At 38.6% G+C, this 25,912-nt stretch overlaps 1 protein-coding gene across 4 annotated transcripts in view; it reads left to right on the top strand.

Moving 5' to 3' along the window:
• The first annotated feature begins 2,741 nt into the window (after positions 1–2,741).
• Positions 2,742–25,912, top strand: part of LOC106068515 (receptor-type tyrosine-protein phosphatase R-like) — a 71,661-nt gene continuing 48,490 nt past the window's right edge. Inside the window, exons 1-2 of one of the 4 annotated variants that reach the window (XM_056044798.1) lie at positions 2,742–2,868; positions 4,101–4,289. In XM_056044798.1, coding sequence (XP_055900773.1) covers positions 4,262–4,289 — 28 coding nt within the window. In that variant the 5' untranslated portion in view covers positions 2,742–2,868; positions 4,101–4,261. Of the gene's footprint in view, positions 2,869–3,580; positions 3,670–3,808; positions 4,005–4,024; positions 4,290–25,912 lie in introns of those variants that run through there. The other 3 variants (XM_056044797.1, XM_056044794.1, XM_056044796.1) reach the window with 3 other exon arrangements.

Here is a 25,912-nt window from a genome sequence, read left to right as displayed (position 1 = left end):
TATCAAACTTAACAATGATTTTTAAGGACCGATACACCTAGAAATGGATGCCCATCACATGATAGAGAATTTGTGGGCCGAATTTTATAGAAATGCCCGGGCCGATTTTGACACCCAGTCCGCCCCTGTTGTCTTACCATCGCTTCCTCTGTCTTCTTTTTTTTTTCGTGGGGGGGGGGGGGTGGGGGGGGGAGGGGAGAATTAAAACGTAATGGATTCATTTTTTTTTCAATGTCTTATCATAATTGTATTCCTAAGCCAAGCAACTTAAACATGTATACAGATGGCGTCTCACGCTACCCTACCAAGGATATATATTGAAAACATTCTGACGTTTTGTCCGGCCTATTTTGCCTGAATAATTAAAAAGCAGTGATAGAGGCTATTTTCTGTGATCAATTGTGTAGTAATAGACATTAGTGACTACTCGAACGACTGAGCTCTCGTGCGATAAGGGGAACTGGGTGGAGGACAGGGGAAGTCACTCTAACGATCGGCTGATGTAACTGTCGCCTGTGTCTTTCTTACTAGGCGAGCGTGTCAGCACGCGCGCTGTGTGCGTGCTGCTCAATGTTATGGTGTGTCGCCATTGCCGATAGTTGTTTTTTGTTTTGTTGATGTGTTTTGTACACGGTCTGTATCAACGGTTCTTCTTTTACAGCGTACGAATTAGATCATCTTCTCTTATAAATGGCTGCATGGTCGTGTGGTACGCGCGCTGGACTGTTGTTGTTCGGTGTTCTTGAGAGTCCCGGGTTCGATTCCTGCCTGTCGTCCTGCGGGAGGTTTGGGCTGGGATGTAACTATATTCAGAATCTGAAGGAGCATTTGAAACCTGTAAAACTATTAATTACAGACGTACCGTTAAAATAGATTGTGTGTCATCAACATATCCACGTGTTTAAATGTATCAGAATCATACCTGCTTAGTGCTGCCATCTATTAACTTTTTTTGTTTTATTCAGCTGCCCATTTTTTTTTTCAAATTGTGGGGCGTGGTGGATGCCAGTTTAAGTTAAAGCGCTTGTCTTCCGAATCTAGTGGAATGGGGGTCGAACCTATTGGAATGGGGGTCGAACCTAGTGGAACGGTGGACGAACCTAGTGGAATGGGGGTCGAACCTAGTGGAACGGTGGTCGAACCTTGTGGGATGGGGGTCGAACCTAGTGGAATGGGGGCTCGAATCTAATAAAATACTCAGAAAGACACTAAGATAGAGGCATATTCCTCTTTCCATATGCTAGGACAAATTTGTACAAATGCCCCTTCTTCCCTAGTGCTATTAGAGCATGGAATGGGTTGCCTGAGCCAGTCAGGAAAACCAGTGACTTAGCAGAATGTTAAGTCATTGGTTAACATGCATGACTAGATGTATGACGCATATGACGTAATCATCTTCTTTTTTTGAAGTAACGTCTGTATTTGATAAGATAAGAATCTCGAATAATACTGGGATTTTTAACTTTGAGATTATTATGACGCCCTTGAGTCCGCCTAACCCTATTGTCTACCAGACATTAGAGAAAGTTAAAGGCGTTTGGTCGTTGTTCCACATGACACCCTCGTTAAACATCAGCTTTAAAAAAAAAACATTGAATTTTGCCTTGTAGACCACAAAGTCTCAAAGGGCGTCTTTTACCTTCAAACTAGAGTGCATACATATTATAATGTTGCATTGTTATATTACTTTATCATGTAGATTACATACGTTCCTAAAGAAAATCCTCCCAAACACAGAGAGAGAGAGAGAGAGAGAGAGAGAGAGAGAGAGAGTTACTCTTTTACTAAGTCCTCACATTCACAGTGACAATTGTTTGGATATTTTTTGTTAGTTCTAGATTTAGAATTCATTTAGATATCTAGTTGTTATAAAATATTGCTTCCTATTATCTTGTCTTATAAATTACAAAACAGAAGATAATTACGTTCCACTCGTATCCTTTGCTTTATAACTTTGCTAAGTCGTTGGTTTTCCTGGCTGGATGTTCTGGGAGCTCGTTCCATGCTCTAATGGTACTAGGGAGGAAGGGGCGCTTTTACAAATTATGTCCTAATACACATTACTCTTATGTAATGTAGTCTAACAATATATATACATAATTTATAACTTCAACTCTTAGTTATAGATTTGTAGGTCCTATTCATCTTCAGAGTACCAATTCATGCCCCAAATAAACAAACAGGCGATCTAGTCTCCCCCTGCCCCTTTTATATCGACCTGGCTCAATGCTATCCCTTAACTAAAAATCTAAAACTACGATATTTGAACCCCACTTCCATACACCACTTAGGAAAAGTATACGTTTCTTTTGAACACTATTGTATTCTGTATTATTATTCTCTAGCAAATGAGTGGGCCTAACCTTTCATTTCCATCTATGATGAAATCGTAAGGTTATTTCCTGAAGTGGTAGGTATAAGCTGGCACCTTCGATATCAGAAACAATGGTCGCTGACCTTCTACGTCAAGAACCAGTTGGACGGCCTGGGGTCACGAAGGTCACGTATAAGCACTCCACTATCTACCAAATGCTTCTTAAGGAATGCGTCTCTTATAGACTCTGACAACTAGTGACAACCAGTCCAACTCCTGATATATAAGTGTGGCTCAGATATTGGCTCAAGTGTGGCTCAGATATTGGGCCCGGCTTAAGTTTTATCAACGACAGGAAAAGGAGCAAAGACGCCTGAATCAGTAAGCTTCGTGCAGGAGGAGCTCGTTAGCCTTGGCTAGCAACCCCATATAGGAGAAGGAAAACTCTGAATCCAAACCTCAGCTGCCTTGTGGCTATAGCCTACCCTAACATGGAAAAGCCTTTGGGAGTCAACCATGAGGGAAATTCAAGAATGGGTGACCCTTTTAGCCAGGTAGACACGGTGATTTATTTATTTACTTTTTTTTTCCTTAATTTGCTTTTTTTTTTTTTGTTTAGGCCTACTTAATTTAACTAATTTACTTTATTTATTGATTTTTTTTTAAATTCATATTTATTCATTTATTTTGAAAAGCCTTTATGTGGTCTTATAGGCGCCCAATGCGCCAAACGGCACAGGAGGACTTAAGTCTAAGTAAGTAAGATGCATGTTATATGGCGTATAAATAAAATAAACTCTGGTATATGTGTTGATAAGCTGAAATGTTGAGAATCACTGGCCTCTCAGGATAGATAAACGAACTATTTCACAAAGCAATTAATACATAGTGCTCCACCCAGCCCAGTCCCTATCGAAGCATTAAACACACCGCTCAGCACGCGAGCTTCGGGACGAGTGAGGGAGTCCGAAAGTGTGTGCATGCGTGGGGGCTATACCGCCTGTTGGGATTGTGCGCGCCACGCGCGACCAAAACTGCACGCGCCGTAAACTAGGAAGCACACGGTGCGGTGAGTGGGGTAGGTGCTTTTTAAAAAAATGTAAAAAAAAAAGAAGGGTGGATGCCCTAGGTGTGTGGTTCCCGGGAGAGAAAATGGGAGGTCTGCTGGGAAGAGAATGTAGAGGGGGGAGGGCGGTCTGGAGTGGGGTAAGCAACATCGATATCGATCTGAAGGCGGGTAGAAACTGTTGAATGAAATGCGGAGCCGTAAGAGGCAGGCAGACGACAGAGAGACGAGCTCGCGACACATGACATCATATTTGTCAAGATCGACAACTCTGCCTTCCATGCCGGAAGTAGTATAGTGGTTTAACATAGAATTACGAATGATTAACGTGTTTTCGAGAATTTATGTAGATTTTATTCTTTTAACTATTTTAGAAAAGTTATCCCCCCCCCCCCCCCATATTTTAAAAAAATATTTTCGATAACTTTCCAAAAACAAAAGGGAGAGAATATGGTGCTGTGTGATTAAGGCTTTGCTACTCCTTTACACTGTGACCGATTTTACTCATGTGTAGTAGGGCGCGAGGAGACACACGTCTCTTCTCATGTAATTTCGAATGTTCAGCTGGTCTATCAGTGTGTGTAGGCTTTAATTAGGACAGCACACAGTCTCCTCTGACTAATGGTGATATTCGACACACACCTATTGACTTTTTAGACTTCTTTTTTTTATTTTTTGGTTTGTTATAATAATTGAGTATTTTTTTGTTTCTTTTTCTAGTGAATTAGAACTGGATCGAATCTAGAATCTAGGGTGTGTAGGTGACTTGTTTGTGGGTCTCCTATTTCCGTCACGGCCAGTTGCTGCATTCACAACAAATCTTTCACGATGTGGATAAATTACTAAGGATTTATAAATATTTGCTGTGCTAGCTTCACGGGATGGCGATTTCTGTGATATTGTTAACAGGTAAGTCAGAGCATTGAGATCTAGGTCTAAATGATAAATCTGAATTAGAACAGTGAGTTTGAAGAATCTGTTCGAAATAAGTGAAATAACTTTTAACTTCTCCTATCCATTAATCTGCTCAGTTGGACAGTTGGGGCACCATATGTGATCTGTCGACCGTCTTTCTCCATTCCTCTTTAGCTTTTGAATTGATTCACAATGATAGGCCCGTTCATTCCTGGAAGTCCATCAATCGCTTTCCTTCACAGTGTCTATCGAGCCAGACGATGACCTTTAACCTACTGTCGGAAAACGCAAACTTAAACTCATTAACAATACATAATATTAACTCAATGTATACAGTGCTGTTAACAGACAAAATGTGGTCTCAGGGCGCTGTGATAAAATTACACACACATAAACACGAGAGCTAAAATGACAAACTAATCTAAAAAAAAGTTTCAAACAGATAGGTCATAATGTTTTTCTTGAATGTAGTGTAGCATGTTGTCTGTCATTATGACCATATTACGAGATCCTCATGGCTTTCAAAAACATTCCTGCAGGGGACTGTACCAGGGTGAAATAACTTACAAAAAAAAAAACAAAAAAAAAAACAATCAACAATCTAATAACATACTCGAATGAGGCAAAGATAAAGACACATTCCTTATTCCATATCCAAGGAAAATTAATAAATATTGCCTTTAGAGCATGGAACGGGTTGCCTGAATCAGCCATGAAACCCAATGACTTAACAGAGTTTAAAATATGCACGACTAGATTAACACACCTGTTGGTTCCTGGTTTCCTTAATTACCTTAATCGCTAATCCCTCAAAGCAAAGACTTCGGGTTCCATAAGAGCACCATCTTGGCCAATACAGATCAGACACATGGGTCCCATTCGGGAAAATGAGCGATGTCTCAAATGGCTGCCCTTAGGGGTGAATTGGGGCTCAGTCAAAAGGGCCCAGACGAACCTGTCCCGAAACTTTTGTAAGGGAATGAACTTGAAAGTAACGTGGCCAAAGACGTGAGACTCGTTGAGGGGATGCATGGCAGCAAAAACTGGGACCCTTAAAGGGGCGAGCTTGGGAGTAACCAGGAGACCCAGACGAGCCCCTTATGAAACCCATATGTGTAATCATCAGGCTGACTTAATCTTGTGTCTTGAAAACTATGGCCTCACACTATCACGTTTTGTAACTTTAAAAATTTTTTAATTGCAACTGGAGCTGTTTCTTTTAGAGCGTCGATGCATTTTGTCTTTTGGCATTTAGTGTCAATTGTTCTAATGCTTAAAAGAAATATCACTCTACCCAGACATAAAGGCCTAACTTAGCTATAAGAATAATCATGAATAACTTTTTTTCCATCACTAAGTTGGCGGAATTCGTTTCAGATATTTATTCCATGGACTCATTTGGATGGACTTTTAACTCTGATGTTAGGGGGCTCGGTGGCTGAGTGGCAAGGCGCTTCCCTTACGAACATACGGGTCTCGAGTTCTAGTCTTGATGAAGTTTGATTTTGTGCTTCGGGATTATTAGGGCACACGACTCTGATGGGTGCCTGACATACACAGGGGACGTAAAGGCGGTTTGTCTCGTTGTGCTGGCCACTATCCACTGTTTCTCTTCTCTTATAAATTACAGATATGTTACTCCAGAAGAGAAGAGAATTACATTCTAGGCGTTTCTCCCTCTTACTTTTGCCTTTTCTACCTCGTCTGTCTTTTCTTTCTACATTTTCTCTCGCTCCACCTCATCTTTTAGATATTTTCATCTATTGCGAATACAACTATAAATGCCCAACTTTTTTATTTGTACAGCGTATTCAAAATTTAGTTGGCATGTTCAGTTCAGCGTCCTTGACATTGCCTAGTTTATCTTTAACCCCCCCCCCCCCCCCTATTGTAAGCAGTTTGCGATATAAATGCATATATAAATGTAACATATACGTATTGTTGTAACTCTAAGGTAGACAACTCAACGAAAGGCAGGAGGTAACAATAAACGAGGTATTTATTTACTGTACAAACAGGCATGGACTTCAGCCATCAAGTCCCAGAATGTCCTATCTCAAGTGACACCAGTCCTTTTCTACCTAAATACCAATACAGACCACCGACACACTTCCCAGTGCCGCCCCAGGTCCTCAACACAGTTCACAGATAACACAAAGGATGTTCTCTCGAGTCAGCTCAGACTTCCATCACTTTAGCCGGACCCACAACAGTCCTTCTTCCTGTCTTATATCAACATGTCTTCTCTTGTATTCATTGGAGCTCTCATGCGCACCATCAGTGTGGCGAGGGAGTGGAGTTACAACAATATATTTGTAGACACATGATTGGTAGCTGTTTCTTTTTGAAGATGATTTAAAAGTACGGAAAAAAAAAAAAGAAATTTAATGGGTTGAAATTAATACATAACAACTACGTAATGTTTGGGCTACTATAGGGTTAGTCGAATATTCACAGCTCATGAATGCTTCATTCGTCTCAAAACAGTTTTCAAAACAATGCATGTATCAATAATTAAGGCCACCATTGATTTGTTCTGCGAAATAGAACAGAGCGGCTTTGCACAGGAACTGTACTGGAAGATGTTCGCCATTGTTGTTTCTTTTTAAAGAAATGTTGTTGCTATTGTATGAGGAAAACCAATTTTTCGTATCTGTTAATTACAATACAAAAACGCGGTTTTGAGAGTTAAAAAAACAACTATTGTTAGCTTATTGTTACTTTAGATAACACCAAATGCAACAGGCCACGTGAACAGACGACGCTGGATTCACGAGTCTTTTCATTAGCGCACTGACTTAACATCGGTTACACATAATATTAAAAAAAGAGCTCCAAGATACAGATGCAAAACACACACACTTATACACAACGTCAATGTCTAGGGCACAGAGTAATGAGAATAAGCTACGTTTAGTTGTTCATCAGTGTAGAATATTTGTATTACACAAATAACAAACTAGTGTTTAAGAGGGAAGATATATTAGGAACTGCACATAGACATATATATATAGACTGGACGATAAAAAACAAATTATTATCGGAAATATTTGGGAAAAGATAAGTGTGTAGATCCACATCACAAACCTATATATATTTGCCTATGTCTATGATTATAAAACAAAGACAAAATATTGGGAATATGGCAGTTTTGCACTTTTCAAAACTAAAGATCAAAGGTATATATTGGCTGAAATGTTAGTCCTAAAATTTATAGCTCAATCGCCGCCATTTTTTTTTCACCTAGATATAGTACATAAAACATATTGACTCCCCCCAAATAAAAATAACTTCCTACTTCCAGTCTATATTTATTTATGTCTATGGAACTGCATTTATTACGTAAACACAAGCGGTGTTGCACTGACGCGCTAGTGTGCAAATGTACATATAATTCCAATATGTTACAATCAGAACAGCTAAATAATCAGATTTCACCTGTCAACGTTTCTTCCATATGGTACCATCGCTTCATTGTAATTTGATCATATTATAACCTTCTCCCGTCGTACTGCCGATTAGACTTAACTGAGTGGAATCTCGAAACTGACTGGAAACTCGAAACTGACTGGAATCTCGAAACTGATTAGAATCTTGAAACTGACTAGAATCTCGAAACTGACTGGAATCTTGAAACTGACTAGAATCTCGAAACTGACTGGCATCTTGAAACTGACTGGAATCTCGAATCACATTTTCCGATATACTCAACAAATAAATAGATTTTCATGGCAGTGAAAGAGAGAGGTTGCTGCTTTTTATAATGAAACAGCGCTTATGTTCTGTTCTACTAGATCATTTCACCTATCCCTTAATCTTTTGGCGACGTTAGGACATCTGATCTGTTATGTCTCTCTCCGTTCTTCTCTGACTTGTGCCAGTATTAGTTTTTTTTTTTTCATTGACAGGCCTGTCCATTTCTCAATGCAGTCTTCCCATCGCTTCTTCTGTCTGCCTTTCCTTCTATTTCTTTCTACTGTTCCCTGCAGGAAAGTCTTTGCAAGCCCTGAGGATCCCAAGGCATGGCCATACAGTCTTAATTTACGTTTTTTGACATTGGCCAGAAGGTTATCGAGGGACCCAATCGCCAGCGTGCTCCTGTTGTGTATGTGGTGCCTACTTGAACAACTTACTTCCATGGCTAGGAGCTTCCTTTCTAGTTCAGCCGTTAGATTCACAGTTACATTATCAGATTTTATCAAAGATATATTTAGCTTATTTCAATTACGTTATTTGGTAGCTGGCCAGGAGCTTCCTTTCTAGTTCAGCCTTTAAATTCACAGTTTGATAATGACATTTGATCATATATATTTAGATTTAGATAGTTTCAATTAGGTTATTTAGTTTCTTAGACAAAAAAAAATGCTTCAAATATGAAGTCTGCTTTTCACTACACTTTATTTAACGAGCCCCATGCGACTGGTATGAAAAGATCAATGGGTGAAATGTTTTATTGAGACTATTTCTGAACCTCACTCCCCCCAACCCCTGGTCATGATTTGATGAGTGCAATATATTTTATATATTAAGCAGAAAGTAAGGCGTATGCATATATGTATGTATGTCCCTCATAGAAATCAAAACCGTTTGACCAATCTTGATCAAACTTGGCATAAATGTTCTTTGGATCATGGCGGAGACCATAGTGTATGTTTAATGTCCCTCGTACAACCGGGGGTCCCAAAGAAAAAAAAGATAAATGTATCTCTATTAAAGAAATGCTTTTCTTTGTATATATCGGGTAAACCCGTTTTCACACTATTCTTATATTTGATATAAATGTAACTGCTTAACGGGTAAACCCATTTTCGCAATCTACTCTAATTTTCGTGGGGAAAGAAACGAACTTGAAAGGAACATTATCTAAGTTTGACAGATCTAAATCCAATTATTACTAATACCCGAACTAAGGCCCGCAGGCCGCGGGTATCATCCGGCTAGTATTTTATATTCCAAGGGTTAATACATTACTTTTCGTGTATTTAAACGTGTCTACCCCCCCCCCCCCCCACTGACTAATTACTTCTCACATGTCTTCTCAAATGCACTTTAATGTATGTTTTATTTGTCATTGTTTCCGGGTAGCTCACAATGCCTTCTACATATTGATACACTCTTTTATGGTCATTTAGTCTTGAAGAGTGTAGGTTGAGATTTGCATTTAATGACGGAAAAAACTATAAATAACTAGTTTTTTGATGTAGGCAGTGTACAGGAATTTTGATATGCTATGCTTTCTGTTTTTAAAGGTAAATGTTTTTTTTCTGAAGTAATAGACTTTCAGTATACGAGCCTCAACTTATTTAAAAACTAACAATCGGTAATTAAGGATAGCTGATAGGAAGACCAACTGCTACGCATTGAGACATTGTTAAAATTATAGTATTTATAGCTCAATTCGTTTGTTTTTTTAAATTTAGATTGAAACAGTGAATTTCAAATTTAACTTCCTTGACATTGTTGGGTTTGCCGTGTGGATTCCTTATAGTTTCAATACAATCCCATCCCCCTCTCTTTATTTCAGACTCAACAATTTTTTGTCCAAGCTAAAGTTTGGCCTGGTTATTGCCTTCATACATAATTCAACAGTGAAAATTCAAATGTCAGTAAACATTGATCTAATTTAAATAAAGGTTGTAGTTGGAGCATCACCTCAGCGATAAAAAAGTTTTCTTTTTCTTTTAGTACATAGAGAGGTTCTTAAGTTTTGCTAACGTCTGGACCCATTTATAATTTCTCTGATTAAGCGCTTGGCTTCTGAACCTGGGATTCTGGGTTCAAATCTCTGTGAAGACTGGGATTTTGAATTTTTTGGGATTTTAGGGCGCCCCAAATCTGATGGGTACCTGATATTTGTTGGGAAAAGTAAAGGTGGTTGGTCGTTGTGCTGGCCACATGACACCCTGCTCGTTAACCGTTGGCCAAAGAACCAGATGAATTTAAGATCATCTGCACTTTAGATCACAAAGTCTGAAAGGGGAACTTTACATTACTTGTTTTAAAAAGTGAGGCTTGCTTAACTGGTAGCATATTAGCTACCAAACAAAAGGTAGCCAATTTTTTTTTTTTTTGTTTGGGATGACTCTCAGCCGAAAATAAAATTTCCATGCAAACACGAAATTCTTTAGAGCGAGTAACATTTAATCGCCAATTTGTTGCTTGTAATGAGCATCGCAATATCCTTGTGAAGCGAGACTCAAAGAAACGCTTGAAATCAAGTACTTCCGGCTTAATGACCTTCACATTCAGAACATCAAAATAAACTCGATGTCCAGCTACGTCATATATTGTTTTAGCTGCAAAGACCGCACGTTCACATTTCTCTGTTCCATTTTAATGAAACGAAATTTCGATAACACCTCCCCCCCCCTTCCCCACCCTATCACCCTCGATTTTTTTTTTGATCAGGTTACCACTCAAGGTAAAAAGAAAATTTAAAAGAAAAAAAAATGAAGCGAGAGAAAAAAGTAATCGATATTCATGCCGGCGGCATATGGGTGTTAACGATCCTAGGCATGTTCTATTGATTCAAGTCCAGTAATCGTACTTCTTATTTTTAATACAGTAATCGAGAAACGTAGCTGTAAATCTGCCGATTTTTAAATTTTTTTTTAAGTCCGAATTTTTAGGGGAACATTGCCAAAATATGATAGTGTTTACATTTGTTTCTACAAACAATCGAACCTCGTAGTGCTTTGTTCAGTTATCGTAAAAAGAGCACGAACCGAATTCGTTGTTTGCTTATCTCCCTCGACTCTTTTTTTTTCTCTTAAACAGTGATTCCATAAACATATTAACTAAACCAAATTTAAACCTAATGTTACACAAAGATAATGGTATTAAACCAGATTTTCAAATATAAAGCAAAGCAGCACGAAGGCAAGGTGAATGAGCGGTAAAGCTCTTGGCTTCAGAATCGGGAACCCAGGGTTCGAATCCTTGTGAAGTCTGGGATTTTAAATTTCGGGATCCTTGGGTGCCTCTGAGTCCACCCAGCTCTAAGGAGTACCTGACATTAGTTGGGGAAAAAGCAAAGGCGGTGGGTCGTTGTGCTGGCCACATTACACCCTCATTATCAGTGGGCCACAGAAACAGATGGCCTCAACATCACTTGCCCTGTAGATCGCAAGGTCTGAAAGTGGAACTTTACTTTCACCTGGTCTTATATAGTTGTCTTCTAAACATACATTTGTTACAATGCTGTAGTTTGCAGTGTCAAAACGTTAAATCCCTAATCCTTCTTTAATCGTCCAATTGAAATTAAGGAATCTCTTTAAGTTTTTTTTTTTTTTTTGGTACAACGTTCAATCTAATGGACGCCATGCTTCTGAAGTTCTGAAACTCAATTTGCTGGTGCTGCGACACTCATTGGCTTAGATGAAATCCGCTCGGTCTTGCATTGTCAAGACAATAATCTTGAAATTCGTAAGGCCAGTAAATGTTGTCATATGCACTTGACAATGCAAAATTGTATCATCGTAAGTACTAAAAGAATGCTCGAACTTGGATTATAATTACAAAGCTTATATCAACTCACTCTGTCTGTCTGTCTGTCTGGTCAAAATCTTGAGCATGTTTTTTGTCTCCCTTTTCCCATTCTCGGATCAAGTTAAAACTTTGCACAATTATTCAATAGACCTGACAAGACATGAATCAATAAATAAAAAAAAAACAATTAGTTATTTAATTGTTTGTGATATTAATTATTTTGTTTGAAATCGAAATAAGGGGAACAAATGCTACTTAATGAGAGATGTGGGTGTATATATGGATTTAATCCCCTTATTACATTTGGAAACGTTTTTTCCCACGTCCCTTTCTCGAATCAAGTTGAAATTTTCAATAATTATTCATAGTCAATACTCGAATCAATCCAAAAATTAACAAATTATTTAGTTATTTAGTACTAAATAATTTTGACTGCTGGGACAGGTCCAAAAAAACCCGTGGAGTCTGGGAGCGCATGAGGCGCCCTGACCGCACTTCCTCGTGGTGGAGGCTGTCCAGGCCTGAGCAAGCTATTATAACACAGTGCAGGACAGGCCACTGTCTTGTTGGCTCTTATTTCTCACGGCTATAGTCAAATTTTACTTCACGTTGCCCCCGCTGTGGGGAATAAGAGGAAACCCTGCCTCATATTCTGTTTGACTGCCCCAGACTTGCTGATCTCCGTCTCGACAGGTCTGGGAAACCAAAAATTCTCGACCTGTATGGCGACATGTATACACTACGTAGGACAGCAGGGTTTCTGTCCAGGGCTTTTGCAAGAGAGGATTTGAACCTCTCAAGCCCTTACTCAAATAGAGTTTGATGATGATAGTCGATTACAATACACGAATCAATTCAAAAAAATTAACAAATTCTTTAATCATTTAGTACTAAATAATTTTGTTTTATATAGCAGAAAGTGGGCTAAACCCTGATCTTTCAGAAAAATGGCAGTAATTAGCGGTTCTTTCCCTTAGATTAGCTTTTGTCTTTTAAAAAGGTTTTGTTTTTTTCTATTGCTTGCTTTTGATATTCATCTATTCTACACGGAATCAAGATGTTTTGTATATGAAACCAGCGGCTATATTGAGTATATTGTATTATATCGTCTCTGGAGTTGCTGTTTCCGTCGGTATTTGGATTTACACTTGATAAAGCCCTTTAGCTATTTAAAACATGTAACCTTTTGTAGGTCCAGATATTAAATATTAATGCCAAAGAATATTTTCGGATACTTAAGAAGTAAATAGATAGTAAAATAATAAATTTATACTTAAAAGCCATATTATTCATAGCAAACTAATTCGGAAAACTTTTTGGAAGGCCCCAAGTAAGTGAGGCCCCTAAGCTCGGCTTATGTAGCATGTACTTAAACACTGCACTGGAGCTCGACCTCATTAGCATTATGATTGGAAGAGTATTCACACTTACAAAGCTCAACAACAACAGCAAAAAGACTGTTATTCAATGGATACCAGCTCACATACAACTAGCAGGAAATAAGAAGGCTGACACACTCGCCAAGAGTGGGAGAACAAACTCACAAGTAAACTCTGCACTCTATCCAGAAGAAATGAAGAAATTAATTGTACATAAAATAAATGAGAAATGGACGAGCTCCCATCCAAATCACAAGAAAGATGACGCTTACTATAAGCTATCCCGACAAGACCAACGTCTAATCTTTCGACTCAGGACCGGACACAACAGAATGCGACAGAATGCGACAACACTTGTTCCGGAAGCTCAAAATTGGAACCAGTGAAATCTGCCCATGTGGAGTATCACCAGAAAATGCCGACCACGTCCTCCAAAACTGCTCTCTCTACCAAGAGTCCCTTATAAGACATAGAAAGAAAACTATATGGAGAGCTCCCTGATTTGGAAACCACTGCGCAGTTCATCTCATGTATTGGTCTAGTCATATGAACACTCCAACATAACAATGAGAACGATGAAGAAGAAGAAGATACTTAAAAGCCATATTATTCATAGCAAACTAATTCGGAAAACTTTTTGGAAGGCCCCAAGTAAGTGAGGCCCCTAAGCTCGGCTTATGTAGCATGTACTTAAACCCTGCACTGGAGCTCCACCTCATTAGCATTATGACTGGAACAGTATAAACCGTGGAAACTTCTGAGATACAATCCATCCAAGTGGCGCTACAGCCCAAGGAGAGCTCTGCCTGCTTCAGCACATCTCTACATCTCTCCTGAGGCTTTCGTCTCCATGCCCGAACCTCAAGCTGTTGATCTGCCTCCCCTTCAGCAAACGTATTCGTGGCACTTCTGAAATACATGAAATGGAAATATTCGTTAGATATTTAAGCAGTGCTCAGCGACGCATAGTCTTCACACCTTGCCGCCTGCCGGTGAATGCTCTGTACAAATTGTGCGCGCAGATGCAGCTTTGTAAATAAAACATGGGAAGTAACTTTTCTAAGTTGATTTAAGAGTAAATGGCCTTGTTTAGTTTCAACACATAAGAATAGGGGCGTAACATGTTAAAGCCGGTTTAAGAGGACAGTGTAAATTCCCTTGTTTGATCTCAGTACTTAAGACAAAGAATTAACTGAGTAACTGAGTACCACATTCCTTGTTCCATATGCTAGTACAAATTTGTTCAAATGCTCTTCCTTCCCTAGTGCCATTAGAGCATGGAATGGGTTGCCTGAGTCAGCCAGGAAAACCAGTGACTTAGTTTTCGTCATTGATTAACATGCATGACTAGATCTAAATAGGGACACGCGTAGGACGTAATCATCTTCTTTTTTTGAGGTTACCTCTGTATTTTAAATGTTAAGATAATAGGTATGGTTAGGTCCCAGGATGATTAAAGCAGATTCTCAAAACAAGGTGGCAAAGATATAAATAACCAATGAGTAAGTTCTGCGCAGATCAGGGTGCCAAGACTTGTGCACTGTCATCAGCAGTAGACGCCTTAGCTGGCTTGGACATGTACCACTGTGTCGACTGCCAAGAGTTATATTGTATGGTAAACTAATAGAGCACTAGAGCTGATGCATGCAAGCGCGATATGAAGCTCTTTAGAATTGACGTCCTCAGAAGAAAGAAGCACAGGATTGATCCACTAGGGGGGCAAGCGTTTTGGAAGCCTTTACAGATGGGGTGCACTTGCGAAGTAGAAAAAAAAAAGAATACTTTAGCGTCTCGTGATTACATACACAGTCTGTGACCATTGATGTGTATCAAGCATTGGCAGTTTGAGTCACGTGAGACTTTGCAAACAGAATCCCAGCATACCTTGCAGTTAGATAAGGCATGGCAACAATTGCTACCCTAATAATAAGAAAAGTAATGTACCCCCTTTCAGACCTTGCTATGGGGCATCTGTTTCTGTGGCCCACGGTTAACGAGGGTGTCATGTGGCCAGCACAACGAAAAGCCGCCTTTACTTTTCCTCTACTAGTATCAGGTACCCTGTAGACGTGATTGGACTCAGAGGTGCCTTAAAAATCAGGTAATTCAATATCCCAGTCCTCACCGCGATTTGAATCCGAGACCCCTCGGTTTGGAATAAAGCCAAGCGCTTTACCACTCAGCCACACACGCACACACCCCTCCCCAACCTTATTATCTGTTTCAGAACAATGTCATTGTGTTTTGAAAAGGACATTCTAGAATCTGCACTCAAAGACAGTAAAGAGAATACAAACAATCAGCCCAGTTCTGGGGACATCACTCTGGCGGATATTACGTTGTCAGCTTTATGAACAGCGTTATTGTCTCCCCTATATCTCCCCATAGTGAGCTGAGTGGACAAGTGAATAAGACTTTAGTTTTTTTTTCGCGCCATTACCAATCCCATTGTTTAATATGCATGGTTTAAACTGTGTCACAGTATTTAAACAATATCGGGATTTTACTCAGGGCTTGGGTTTTATTCTGTTTTAAATTCGTGTGCTATAAGCCTAATAATTTAATAATGTCATCTTGGTGGCCCCCCCCCCTTTTTTTAATCGCCATCGAAACTAATTTCTTATTTTAAATAGTGGCTACCTAATGGGGAATAGCCTTTATTAGTTTTGTGCGGTCTGTCTGTTCAGATCTCAAAAATTAAAAGCGCAATTGAAACCCCTATTAGTTCATGTGTTGTAGCCTGCTAAAGCGCGAGCAATATTTTTTAATATTGAATATCCAAATCTTTTTTTTTTTAATAATCCCTGATAACTTTGTTTAAATACATACTGCTTGGTATTGTGATATGCGCTCTGGACTGTCGTATCGATGGTCCCGAAGCCATCCGACCCCGACGTGCGTGCTATTTGGATTTCTTCAATTCTAAAAGAACATCCGAAACACGTTAAAAAACAACTGTAAAGCGTGTTGCCTACTTATAATATTAATGAAATGGGCGGTGTCACGTATAAATAAACCTAAGTTAGAGTAATAAAAACTTAATATAATTTGTCGAGCTGGAGAAACCCATGACGTATCCTTCAACTTCTTCTATTCGGTATAGTTGTTTGTAATAAGCTTTGATCTTGTAGTTATATGATGGTTGTCTGACTCCAACAGATATCACAGAAGATGTTTGCGTTTCTTGTACGGGCGTATTTAGATGCGTTTGAAATTACCAAAGAACGAGACCTATCACAAAAAACTAGATGAAAGGACTTACGTCACCAAGTCCAGACCGTTAGATACTTGAATACGTAGCTTAAAGTTGAAACCGGAAAGGCCACAGTCGAGTCTCTGTCCGTAATATGATGATGTCGCCTTCAATTCCAAACACCAACTATCTTAACATAAACAAGCTGTACTGACTGTACCGTGGCGTCATTAAATGCTGCGTTTAAAGTCCGTCAACTATGGTGACTCTCTAAACTAAGTGACTAACATGTTGTTTTTTATTCGCAAAAAAAAGTGGCATAAAGTGTAATGCAAATGGTATGATGTAACATAAAGAGGGCCTAAAATCTGGCATGAAAATGGTTTCAAATGTAAAGTTGTCAAGTCATAAGATAAGATAACTTTTATTGATCCAATCAAATGGAAATTTGGTTTGACTACAATTGACAACCTCAGCGTAACTACTGTACAATAACAATATAGATGCACATACGAACAACATTCACACACGAAAAAAAAACACATACACATAACCAGCGCTTTATAAATAGACTTCTATGTACTTCTCGATGACCACAGAATGTTAATTTTTAATGTTGGTCATCCAGGGTCTATTCTTACTGAATGTTTTAATTTTCTTCTTTGGTACAATCATGCTTTCACAGAACTGGATGTACGAATTAGCAGTTGTAAGTTCATCTGCCTGGGCAGTTGTTTACAAACATGTCCCAATCTGTTTGCTCCAGACAACTTTGTAGCTGTAAAACAGCGTCGTCCATGACTGGATGGACTGTACTTTGGGTTTTGTTGTTTTTAAAACCGTTTTTTTATGTGGGTGTAAGATGGATCATTGTGTGGGATTACCGCCCCACATCCGGGTTCTTCCTGCTTAAATCTTAAATCCCCATTTCTAAAAAATGTCTGCTATATTCCTATCGCTATTTGTTTCACCGGATGATCTACAGAGACCCATATCTACTAAAAAAAAATATTCCTATAATAAAAGAGCCTTCCAGTACCACAGTTTAAGAAACATCGAACTAAACGTAATCGATACCGAAATATATCCCTATAATAAAAGAGCCTTCCAGTACCACAGTTTAAGAAACATCGAACTTAACGTAATCGATACCGAAATATATTCCTATAATAAAAGAGCCTTCCAGTACCATAGTTTAAGAAACATCGAACTTAACGTAATCGATACCGAAATATATTCCTATAATAAAAGAGCCTTCCAGTACCACAGTTTAAGAAACACCGAACTTAACGTAATCGATACCGAAATATATCCCTATAATAAAAGAGCCTTCCAGTACCACAGTTTAAGAAACATCGAACTTAACGTAATCGATACCGAAATATATCCCTATAATAAAAGAGCCTTCCAGTACCACAGTTTAAGAAACACCGAACTTAACGTAATCGATACCGAAATATATCCCTATAATAAAAGAGCCTTCCAGTACCACAGTTTAAGAAACATCGAACTTAACGTAATCGATACCGAAATCTATCCCTATAATAAAAGAGCCTTCCAGTACCACAGTTTAAGAAACATCGAACTTAACGTAATCGATACCGACACCTCTGCTCCAAAGAGACGATTTTGCGTCAATCCTAATTGTGAGTATAGTTTTTTTTTCTTCCATCTTTTTGGTTGAATGGGTCGATACCCTTGTCCCTGTTACTTGATACTCCAATATAGACTCGTTAATTCTGTAGTTTAATACCTATCACAATTAATACCTATAGCCACAATATAAAATAGGTTGCTATCTATTAAGCTGTATGAACATTTTTTTATAGGTAATTTATAATGCTTTAAAAAATATAAATAAATCGATAACTTATAATCGATATTCATTCTTAATAGGTCTATCAAAAACATTTAGTATATCATACATTACTATCACTATTTTCTTTTTAGTTAAACATTTAACTAGAACTTTATTCGGTATTGTTTGTGAAAAAAAAATTGTCTTCTAAATATTTTTTGTGTATACTTAAGCTAAGCTTTGAATGGCCTCCGTCAGTCGCATTAGCTACGGGCTGAACGGTGTCAACCACACAGCAGTTCCTCGCTTTTCACGCAGCTGATGTATCCAAATGGACGCAAGTGCCGATGCAGTTTTTGGATCAGCGGAGTCGCAGGTTCTGCCAGGGTGTAGCACTGAGTGCTGCAAACTGCCTTAGGGTCTCAGGCTCCTGATTTTTTCCTCAGAGTTGTCTCCCGAAGCCTTTTCATAACATTGGGTATAGCCGCAAGGCAGCAGAGGTTTTAATTCAGAGTTTTCCTTCTCCTAGGTGGGTTACCAGCCAAGGATAACGAGCCCCTCCTGCCTGAAACTTACTGGTTTTGGCGCCAGTTACATGCCTTCGCCCCTTCTCCTGTTAGTGAGAACAGCTCCGCCGGACTCGATATCTGAGCCATACGTGAAGGCCAGGAGTTGGACTGGTTGTCAGAGGCTATTTCAGACTCATGCCATTATACACTTGTTAAAATCTGATTGTGATGAAAACATTTTTAGTAAAAAATAATTACCTTTTACATCACATACGCTCCATCAAAAAAGATAGTTACGCGCTATCCATGTGTCAATCTAGTCATGCATGTTAAAAATGTTTGTAAAAGAGTTCACATGTTTCGGATGTTCCTTCGGATTTAAAGGTAATTACATTCTAGCCCAAATCTCCTGCAGGATTATGGCAGCAGGCAGGGTTCGAACCCGGGACTATCGAGAACACCGAACGACAGTCCAGAGCGCATACCACACGACAATGCTAATTAGAGACCTCAACTCGTGCTAAGTAATTGGTTGTTCTGACTGAATCAGGCAACCCGTTTCATGCTGTAGTTGCACTAGGAAAGAAGGAGCATTTGCAAGAATTTGTATTGAAAAAGAAATGCGCCTATGTCGTTGCATCTGAGTAATTTTATTAGGTTGTGTTTTTGTATTTGTAAGTTATGGCTCAACGTGTTCTATTAGTGCTTCTCTCCTTTATTTTTTATTCTTCTGCCCTGAATTGACTCTAAATTTAATGATTTTACTAATAGTATTGCTCTAGTCCAATGTGAATATTCGTTTGTTATAAATCCAACGTCTCTAGTTAAGTCTCTGTTCTAGTTTCATTATTGCTTTCTTGAGCTAAAATTTATTTTAATATACTCAAAGCTTTTTTTTTTTAAAATTAATTTCCTCAATAGGGGAAATTGAATGTTAACTTTTCATTTATTGTCATACCTAAGTATTTTGAGTTTTTTGTGTAATGTAATGTTTTCCATTTGTATGTGTTTGTTCACTGATGATTACTGATTCAGAAGATGCATGTGTATCTTGTTCAAGTGTCTAAATATTTGAGTTCGTTAACACACAAAAAAGAAACAACATCACAAGATAAAACAAAGATTTAAATCCACAAGGATTCAAAGCTCAATAAGTTTTAATACAGAATGGCCACAGTTGTGTCCTCTGTATTTTAATGATGTTGCCGCTGATGAAATTAGATGCAACCTCTACTCTAGAATTTCGTACACTATCTGTGGTCACAAATATGCTGCGTTCAAAGTACGTCCTCTATGGTGCGTCCTTAAACTAAATAAGTTTATACTGAAACTGGTTTAACATAAAAAATATTCGATTTTTTTTTTGGGGTGGGGAAATATTTATTTCTTTTTGTTCCTCTTAATAATGACTACTTTTGTGGAAAAACTTCCTCTAATTTAATTCCCATTTCTGTCAATTCATCTAATGCCCTTCGTAATAGGTCTGTATCTTGTCTTTAGTTTTCTTGTTTAATTGAGAAGGCAAAGTGTGCTTCGCCAAAACCAAAAAAAAAAACAACAGAACAACGCATTTGGCTCGAGGATACATTCAAATGGTGTGCAACTTGGCAACTCTAGCCTAGAAAAGAGAGAAAGGGAAAAAAAAATAGGACGTTGCAACAGGCCAAAGACCTGAATGTTAACTCGTTTATTTTTAATTCTGATAAGCGACGCCAATTAATATAGCTTACATATAGACAGAGCAATCCTGAAGTGTTTATAAAACAAAATGATTTACTTAGAAATGTTTGCGGAAATAAACAAAACGTTAACTTCAAAAAACAAAAGATTTAAATTTAAACCATTTTTGTTTTTATCACAATTTGTTTAAAAAAAAGTATATGTTTATTTTTTACTTATGTTTATTATGTTTCTTGTTTTTTTTTTAAAACAAGCAAAATATTTTTAAAAAAATCTTTTTTTTGACAACAAAGCTTATCTAATTATGCGAAATTTCAGCTTCATCCAAGAACGGGAAGTGTTAGAAAAAAAAGGGCTCAAACATATGTAATTAGGGGAATAACTCCACATACACAGTCACATAAATCAATAAGTGGCATTTATTTCTCTTGTAAAATACCAAACAAAATAACTAATTAATTAATTCATTCATAATTAATTAAAAATTGGTTAATTTTGTAATTAATTTTTTTTTTTAGTTGCAACAAATAATTGTGTAATGTTTCGACTTGATCCGGGTATGGGTGTAGGAGAAATAACGTTTACACACAATTATACCAGACAGACAGACAGACAGACAGACAGACGGAGTGAGTTGATAATAAGCTTTGTCTAAATACAACTATCGCTTTCATCCCCCGACTGCGACCTGTGTATTTGTTTGTTAAATCCGAATTCTATCTCTGCACTCTACAAGGTTCTCCTGGGACTGCCAGCTGGAGCTTCCTTCTCCATCCATGTCATGGAATGTTTTGTTTTTCTTTTCTTGAAAGTCATGTTTGCGGTTTCTTCAAAAACAAAACAAAAATCGCTTGGGAACCTCACAGCAATGGAAGATTCCTACCGACCAAGTTTTTTTTTATCACACATTTGCTTTATTATAAAGGGGAGGGGGGCGTGATAAGCGAGTGGCAAAGTTCTTGACCTCTGAACCCATTGATGAGAACTGGAATCGTTAACTTTCAAATTCCTATAACCCAGCTCTCTAAAGAGAAACTGGCATTAGTTTAGAATGACATCCTCATTCACCGTCAACCATAGAAATAAATGTACTTAAGGTTGCATATTTATATTCTAAACCACATACAGCTATTTAATATCATTAACTAACTTTTTAATTTGTTTAAAAAAAAATGGTTGATACCCGTACACCATATCTATGCCTACTTAATTTGTAAAATAAACGTGGAACTTACGTTTTTTGTCTTATATGTCTTTGGCAATGTAATCTTCTACCAATCTACTGAATAAAAGAAAAAGTAAAATAAACGCGTTAAGTCTATTTTGAGTAATGCGAAATGGATTTTTAATTACATTTTTTTTATAGGCCTAAACGTGACCGACAGACATCGCTAACACTAATAGCAACTTTTGCTCCAGAGGAACCAAAAAATATTTAAATGATATTAGAAATATTGTTCTTTTTTTTTAATTGAAACAGACTGCTATGAATGTATCTGTAAAGGTTGGTTCGTTAGAAGGCTGAAATTCCGTCAAGAATTATTTTGATGTCTATGCTATAATTAAAGAACAAGGTATAGCTACCTTTCCTTCTTCTACATACGTACATAAGTAATTAATTCAGGGCACTAGACATCAAGTAATATCCCCTAAGCAGAATAATAATTGTTACATGTAAGTCAGCCATTTACACCGTCATTATCTTCATGGTCAGGTGCGCCATTGGTTAACTTACATCTGTCCCCCAGTCTGCTGGACCGTTGGGGCAGCACACATGATCTAACGACCGTCTCTCTCCATCCCTCTCTGTCTTTTGTCAGGAATAGAGATCTCTTCCATTGTCAGACCTGTCCATACATTGATGTCCCCATCGCTTCCTCTGCAACACTCTTGTTTGCCTTTCCTTCTTTCCCTGGAACTGCTCCCTGCTAAAAAATATTTGCAATCCCTGATGAGCTCATTATATTGGCGTACAGTCTAAGCTTGCGTTTTTTTTTTTTTTACAGGGGTCAAAGTATCGTCAATGGGGGCCCAATCGCCATCGTGATCCTGTGTTTCCACGCTAGTAATGTTTTGTTGTTTTTTTTGTATGTGACGCCTCTGGTTATAGAGATAAATTTGAGTTAAGAACCAAAGCAGCACTAAGGGAAACAAAAAACACATTTCATAACAAGGGACAAAACTCATCACTTAGGCATTACCCAGCTACCCCCACCCCTTTTGTTTTTCCTCCTGAGTTGTCCTTCCTGTGCTGTTAGCGTTGCCTCCCTTTCAACAGATACAAAGTTTCACCTCATCTCGTCCATTACCCAAAGTTCACTTCCGGTGCAGTATCGATCTTCGGATGTTGACCGCAGGCTATCGCCATCTGTTCGCTTTAAAGGAAATAAATAAATATAATGAAGAAAAAAACAACAACACAATAACAAGTAATTTATTGGACATTGTGTACCCACAATCCTCTGGGATACTCTTTGGCTCTACGTTTTAAGAGACTCCGGTACGCAGTGTCCAGTAGAGGCACTATAGTCCACATTTTTAGCCATAATTACCACATAAAGATGGCTGCCTGGTCGTGTGGCCAGCGCTCGTCTCTTTCTTCTCTATAGTTCCTAGCTCTAACCCTTCCCACCGACATCCCCTGTCGTCCTGAATGAGTTTTGGCTCAGGATCTAAATATATGACCGCTTTGCAGCAGCACCAGAGTTTCCTCTCCGGGGTGCATTCCTGGGCCTTGGATAAAGAGGTCATGGGTGGCCCATGCGTCATGGTCTCTCTCTCGACCTTGCTGATGAGATCCAAAGGAACGCTTCGCGTTACATTTGGCACCAGCTCAGTTTGCAGAAGATGTCGAGGGAATGTCATAGATGCTATTCCCAACGCTTTCACGCCTGATGTTTTCCTCGAGGTTGTCTCCTGATGCCTTCGGACTCGAAGACAAGCCTTATTATTATTATCTTATATATTATAGACTTTACTTAAAAAAAAAGATAATTACGCCCTACGATCTGTTGTTGTTTTCATCACCTCTTGCTGTATTTCCGAACTGACCATCATCTCAATGAACTATTTCTTCGATGTGAACGTCTTTTCAAGGTTACTGTTTCAGCCTTGAACTTTACGTTGAGCCACATGCTCACCTACTGGGAGTATTAACACAAAGACCCCTTATCGACCGGGGGCTTTGCAGAAGTGTTTTCTAACATATTTGTATTTAATCGATACTTTAAGGCCACGTTCACCTAAGGCAGGGGCTCAACCTTTTAAGCTTGGCGACCCCCTTTTTACAATCCCTCACACAGCCGCGACCCCCCCCCCCCCCACACAGCAATATAACAATAGAAAAAATACAATCCATATTTTTGATGGTCTTAGGCGACCCCTGGCAAATCGTCAATCGACCCCCCAAGGGGTCGCGACTCACAGGTTGAGAACCCCTGACCTAAGGGGTGGGATTAGCGTTATTGTAAAATTCCTACTTCAGAGCTTTCGATCCCGGTGAGAAATGATGCAATGCTAAGTTTCTATTGCCGACGCTTAACTAGATTTCATGGCCATGACAACGACAAACCGCTTTTACTTTCCCCAATTATGGTCAGGTATCCATTAGAGTTGGGCGAACTAAAGGGCGTCTTAAAAATCTCGAAATTTAAAGGAGAGTCCTAAAAATCTAGCAAGTAAAAAGAAAAGTGCCTATTTCAGACCTTGAGATAGGACAGACGATGTATATATTATCTGTTTCTGACAAAACCATGATTAAACTTTTCTATACAGCAACCATCAGCAGTCTAATTAACTTTGCCATCACCTGCTAGCATGGTAATACTTCACCGGCACAAAGACATAGACTAATTTAAAAAGCATCGTATATCACTCGAACACAGCTACCATCTCTTGAAGAGCTTTTCCAAGAAAGATGCTTTTCCAAAACACGATTCTGAAAGACAACCTGCACCCATTAAACCACTGTTACCTAAGATCTGAACGAAGTGGTCGTCTCCATTCCATTAGAACTAAAACATAAAGATTTAAAAACTCCTTTATCCACATTCGGTTAGAGTGTTACAAGGTCATCTGTCGGAAGTCTAATTCATAAATGCGATGGTTGTAAGTGTGTATGTGTTTCTTGTGTGAATGTTGTTCGTATTTGCATCTATATTGTTATTGTTACAGTAGTTACACTGAGGGGGGCCAATGGTACTCAAACTGAATTTCCATTTGATTGGACCAATAAAAATTATCTTATCTTCTATGGTCGTCGGTTAACAAGGGTGTCAACACAACTTCCGACCACCTTTACTTTTCCAGCTAATGTCTATCAGAGCTCGGTGAACTAAACGGCGGCCTAAAAATCCAAAAATTCAAAAACCCAGTCTTCATCGAGATTTGAACCTGAGACTCCTCGATTTGGCAGCCAAGTGCTCTACCACTCAGCCACCACGACCCCCTTAAAGAGTAAAAACATAAACATTCGGGGCTAAACATGACAAAAAGATTCGGGGCTAAACATGACAAAAAGATTCGGGGCTAAACATGACAAAAACATTCGAGGCTAAACATGACAAAAAGATTCGGGGCTAAAAAGACAAAAACATTTGGAGCTAAACATGATAAAAACATTCGGGACTAAACACAAACATGACAAAAACATTCGGGGCTAAATATGACAAAAACACTCGGGGCTAAACATGATAAAAACATTCGGAGCTAAACATGACAAAAACATTCGGGGTTAAACATGATAAAAACATTCGGGGCTAAACATAAACATGACAAAAACATTCGGGGCTAAACATGACAAAAACATTCGGGGCTAAACATGCCTAAAACATTCGGGGCTAAACATGACTAAAACATTCGGAGCTAAACATGATAAAAACATTCAGGGCTAAATATGACAAAAACACTCGGGGCTAAACATGATAAAAACATTCGGGGCTAAACATGACATATTAGAAGTTGTCAAACGTACTTGAAAATAATGTAACGCTTCGAGTTTTAGTTGGTCGTTGGGGGGCAGCTGACATGAATTGCTAAAAGTACGAGTTTGCATATGACAGAGTGCCGGCCCTTGAAAGACACATCTAGCACCTCTTGGGGCAAATATTTTCATGAATGATAACTCATTCTACAACTATGATTAAAAAAAAAAAAAGATACTGTAGTGCAGACTTTGCAGTGTTTCTCAAACTTTTAGCAGTGGCTCTCTCCCAAACGAAAAATAAAATTAGTTCACCCCCCCCCCTACCAAATGCGGTCTAGGGTATCACTGTACGCTCCCATATTGGGGTCTGGTAAGGTTTTAAGCACAATTAAAAAAAAAAAAGAATATACAGATACAACATAATTTCCAAATTGTTCTTTGCATATAAAATATGTTTTGAATCCCAGTCCACGGTAATGAATGCTCATTATATCTAACGCAGTGATGCCCAAACTACGGCCCGCGGGCCAGATCCGGCCCGCGACGTGGTTCAATCCGGCCCGCCAAAACGTCGGCACAAAATCCCTCCTTTTATTAAAACAAATGTTGAAAAATGTATCTAATCTACATCAGGGCCCTCATTTGT

This window comes from Biomphalaria glabrata, chromosome 10 (assembly GCF_947242115.1).
Source record: "Biomphalaria glabrata chromosome 10, xgBioGlab47.1, whole genome shotgun sequence".
Taxonomy (NCBI): domain Eukaryota; kingdom Metazoa; phylum Mollusca; class Gastropoda; family Planorbidae; genus Biomphalaria; species Biomphalaria glabrata.
The sequence above is the reverse complement of the archived record's forward strand: the minus strand, read 5'-3'. Positions and strand labels throughout refer to the sequence as shown.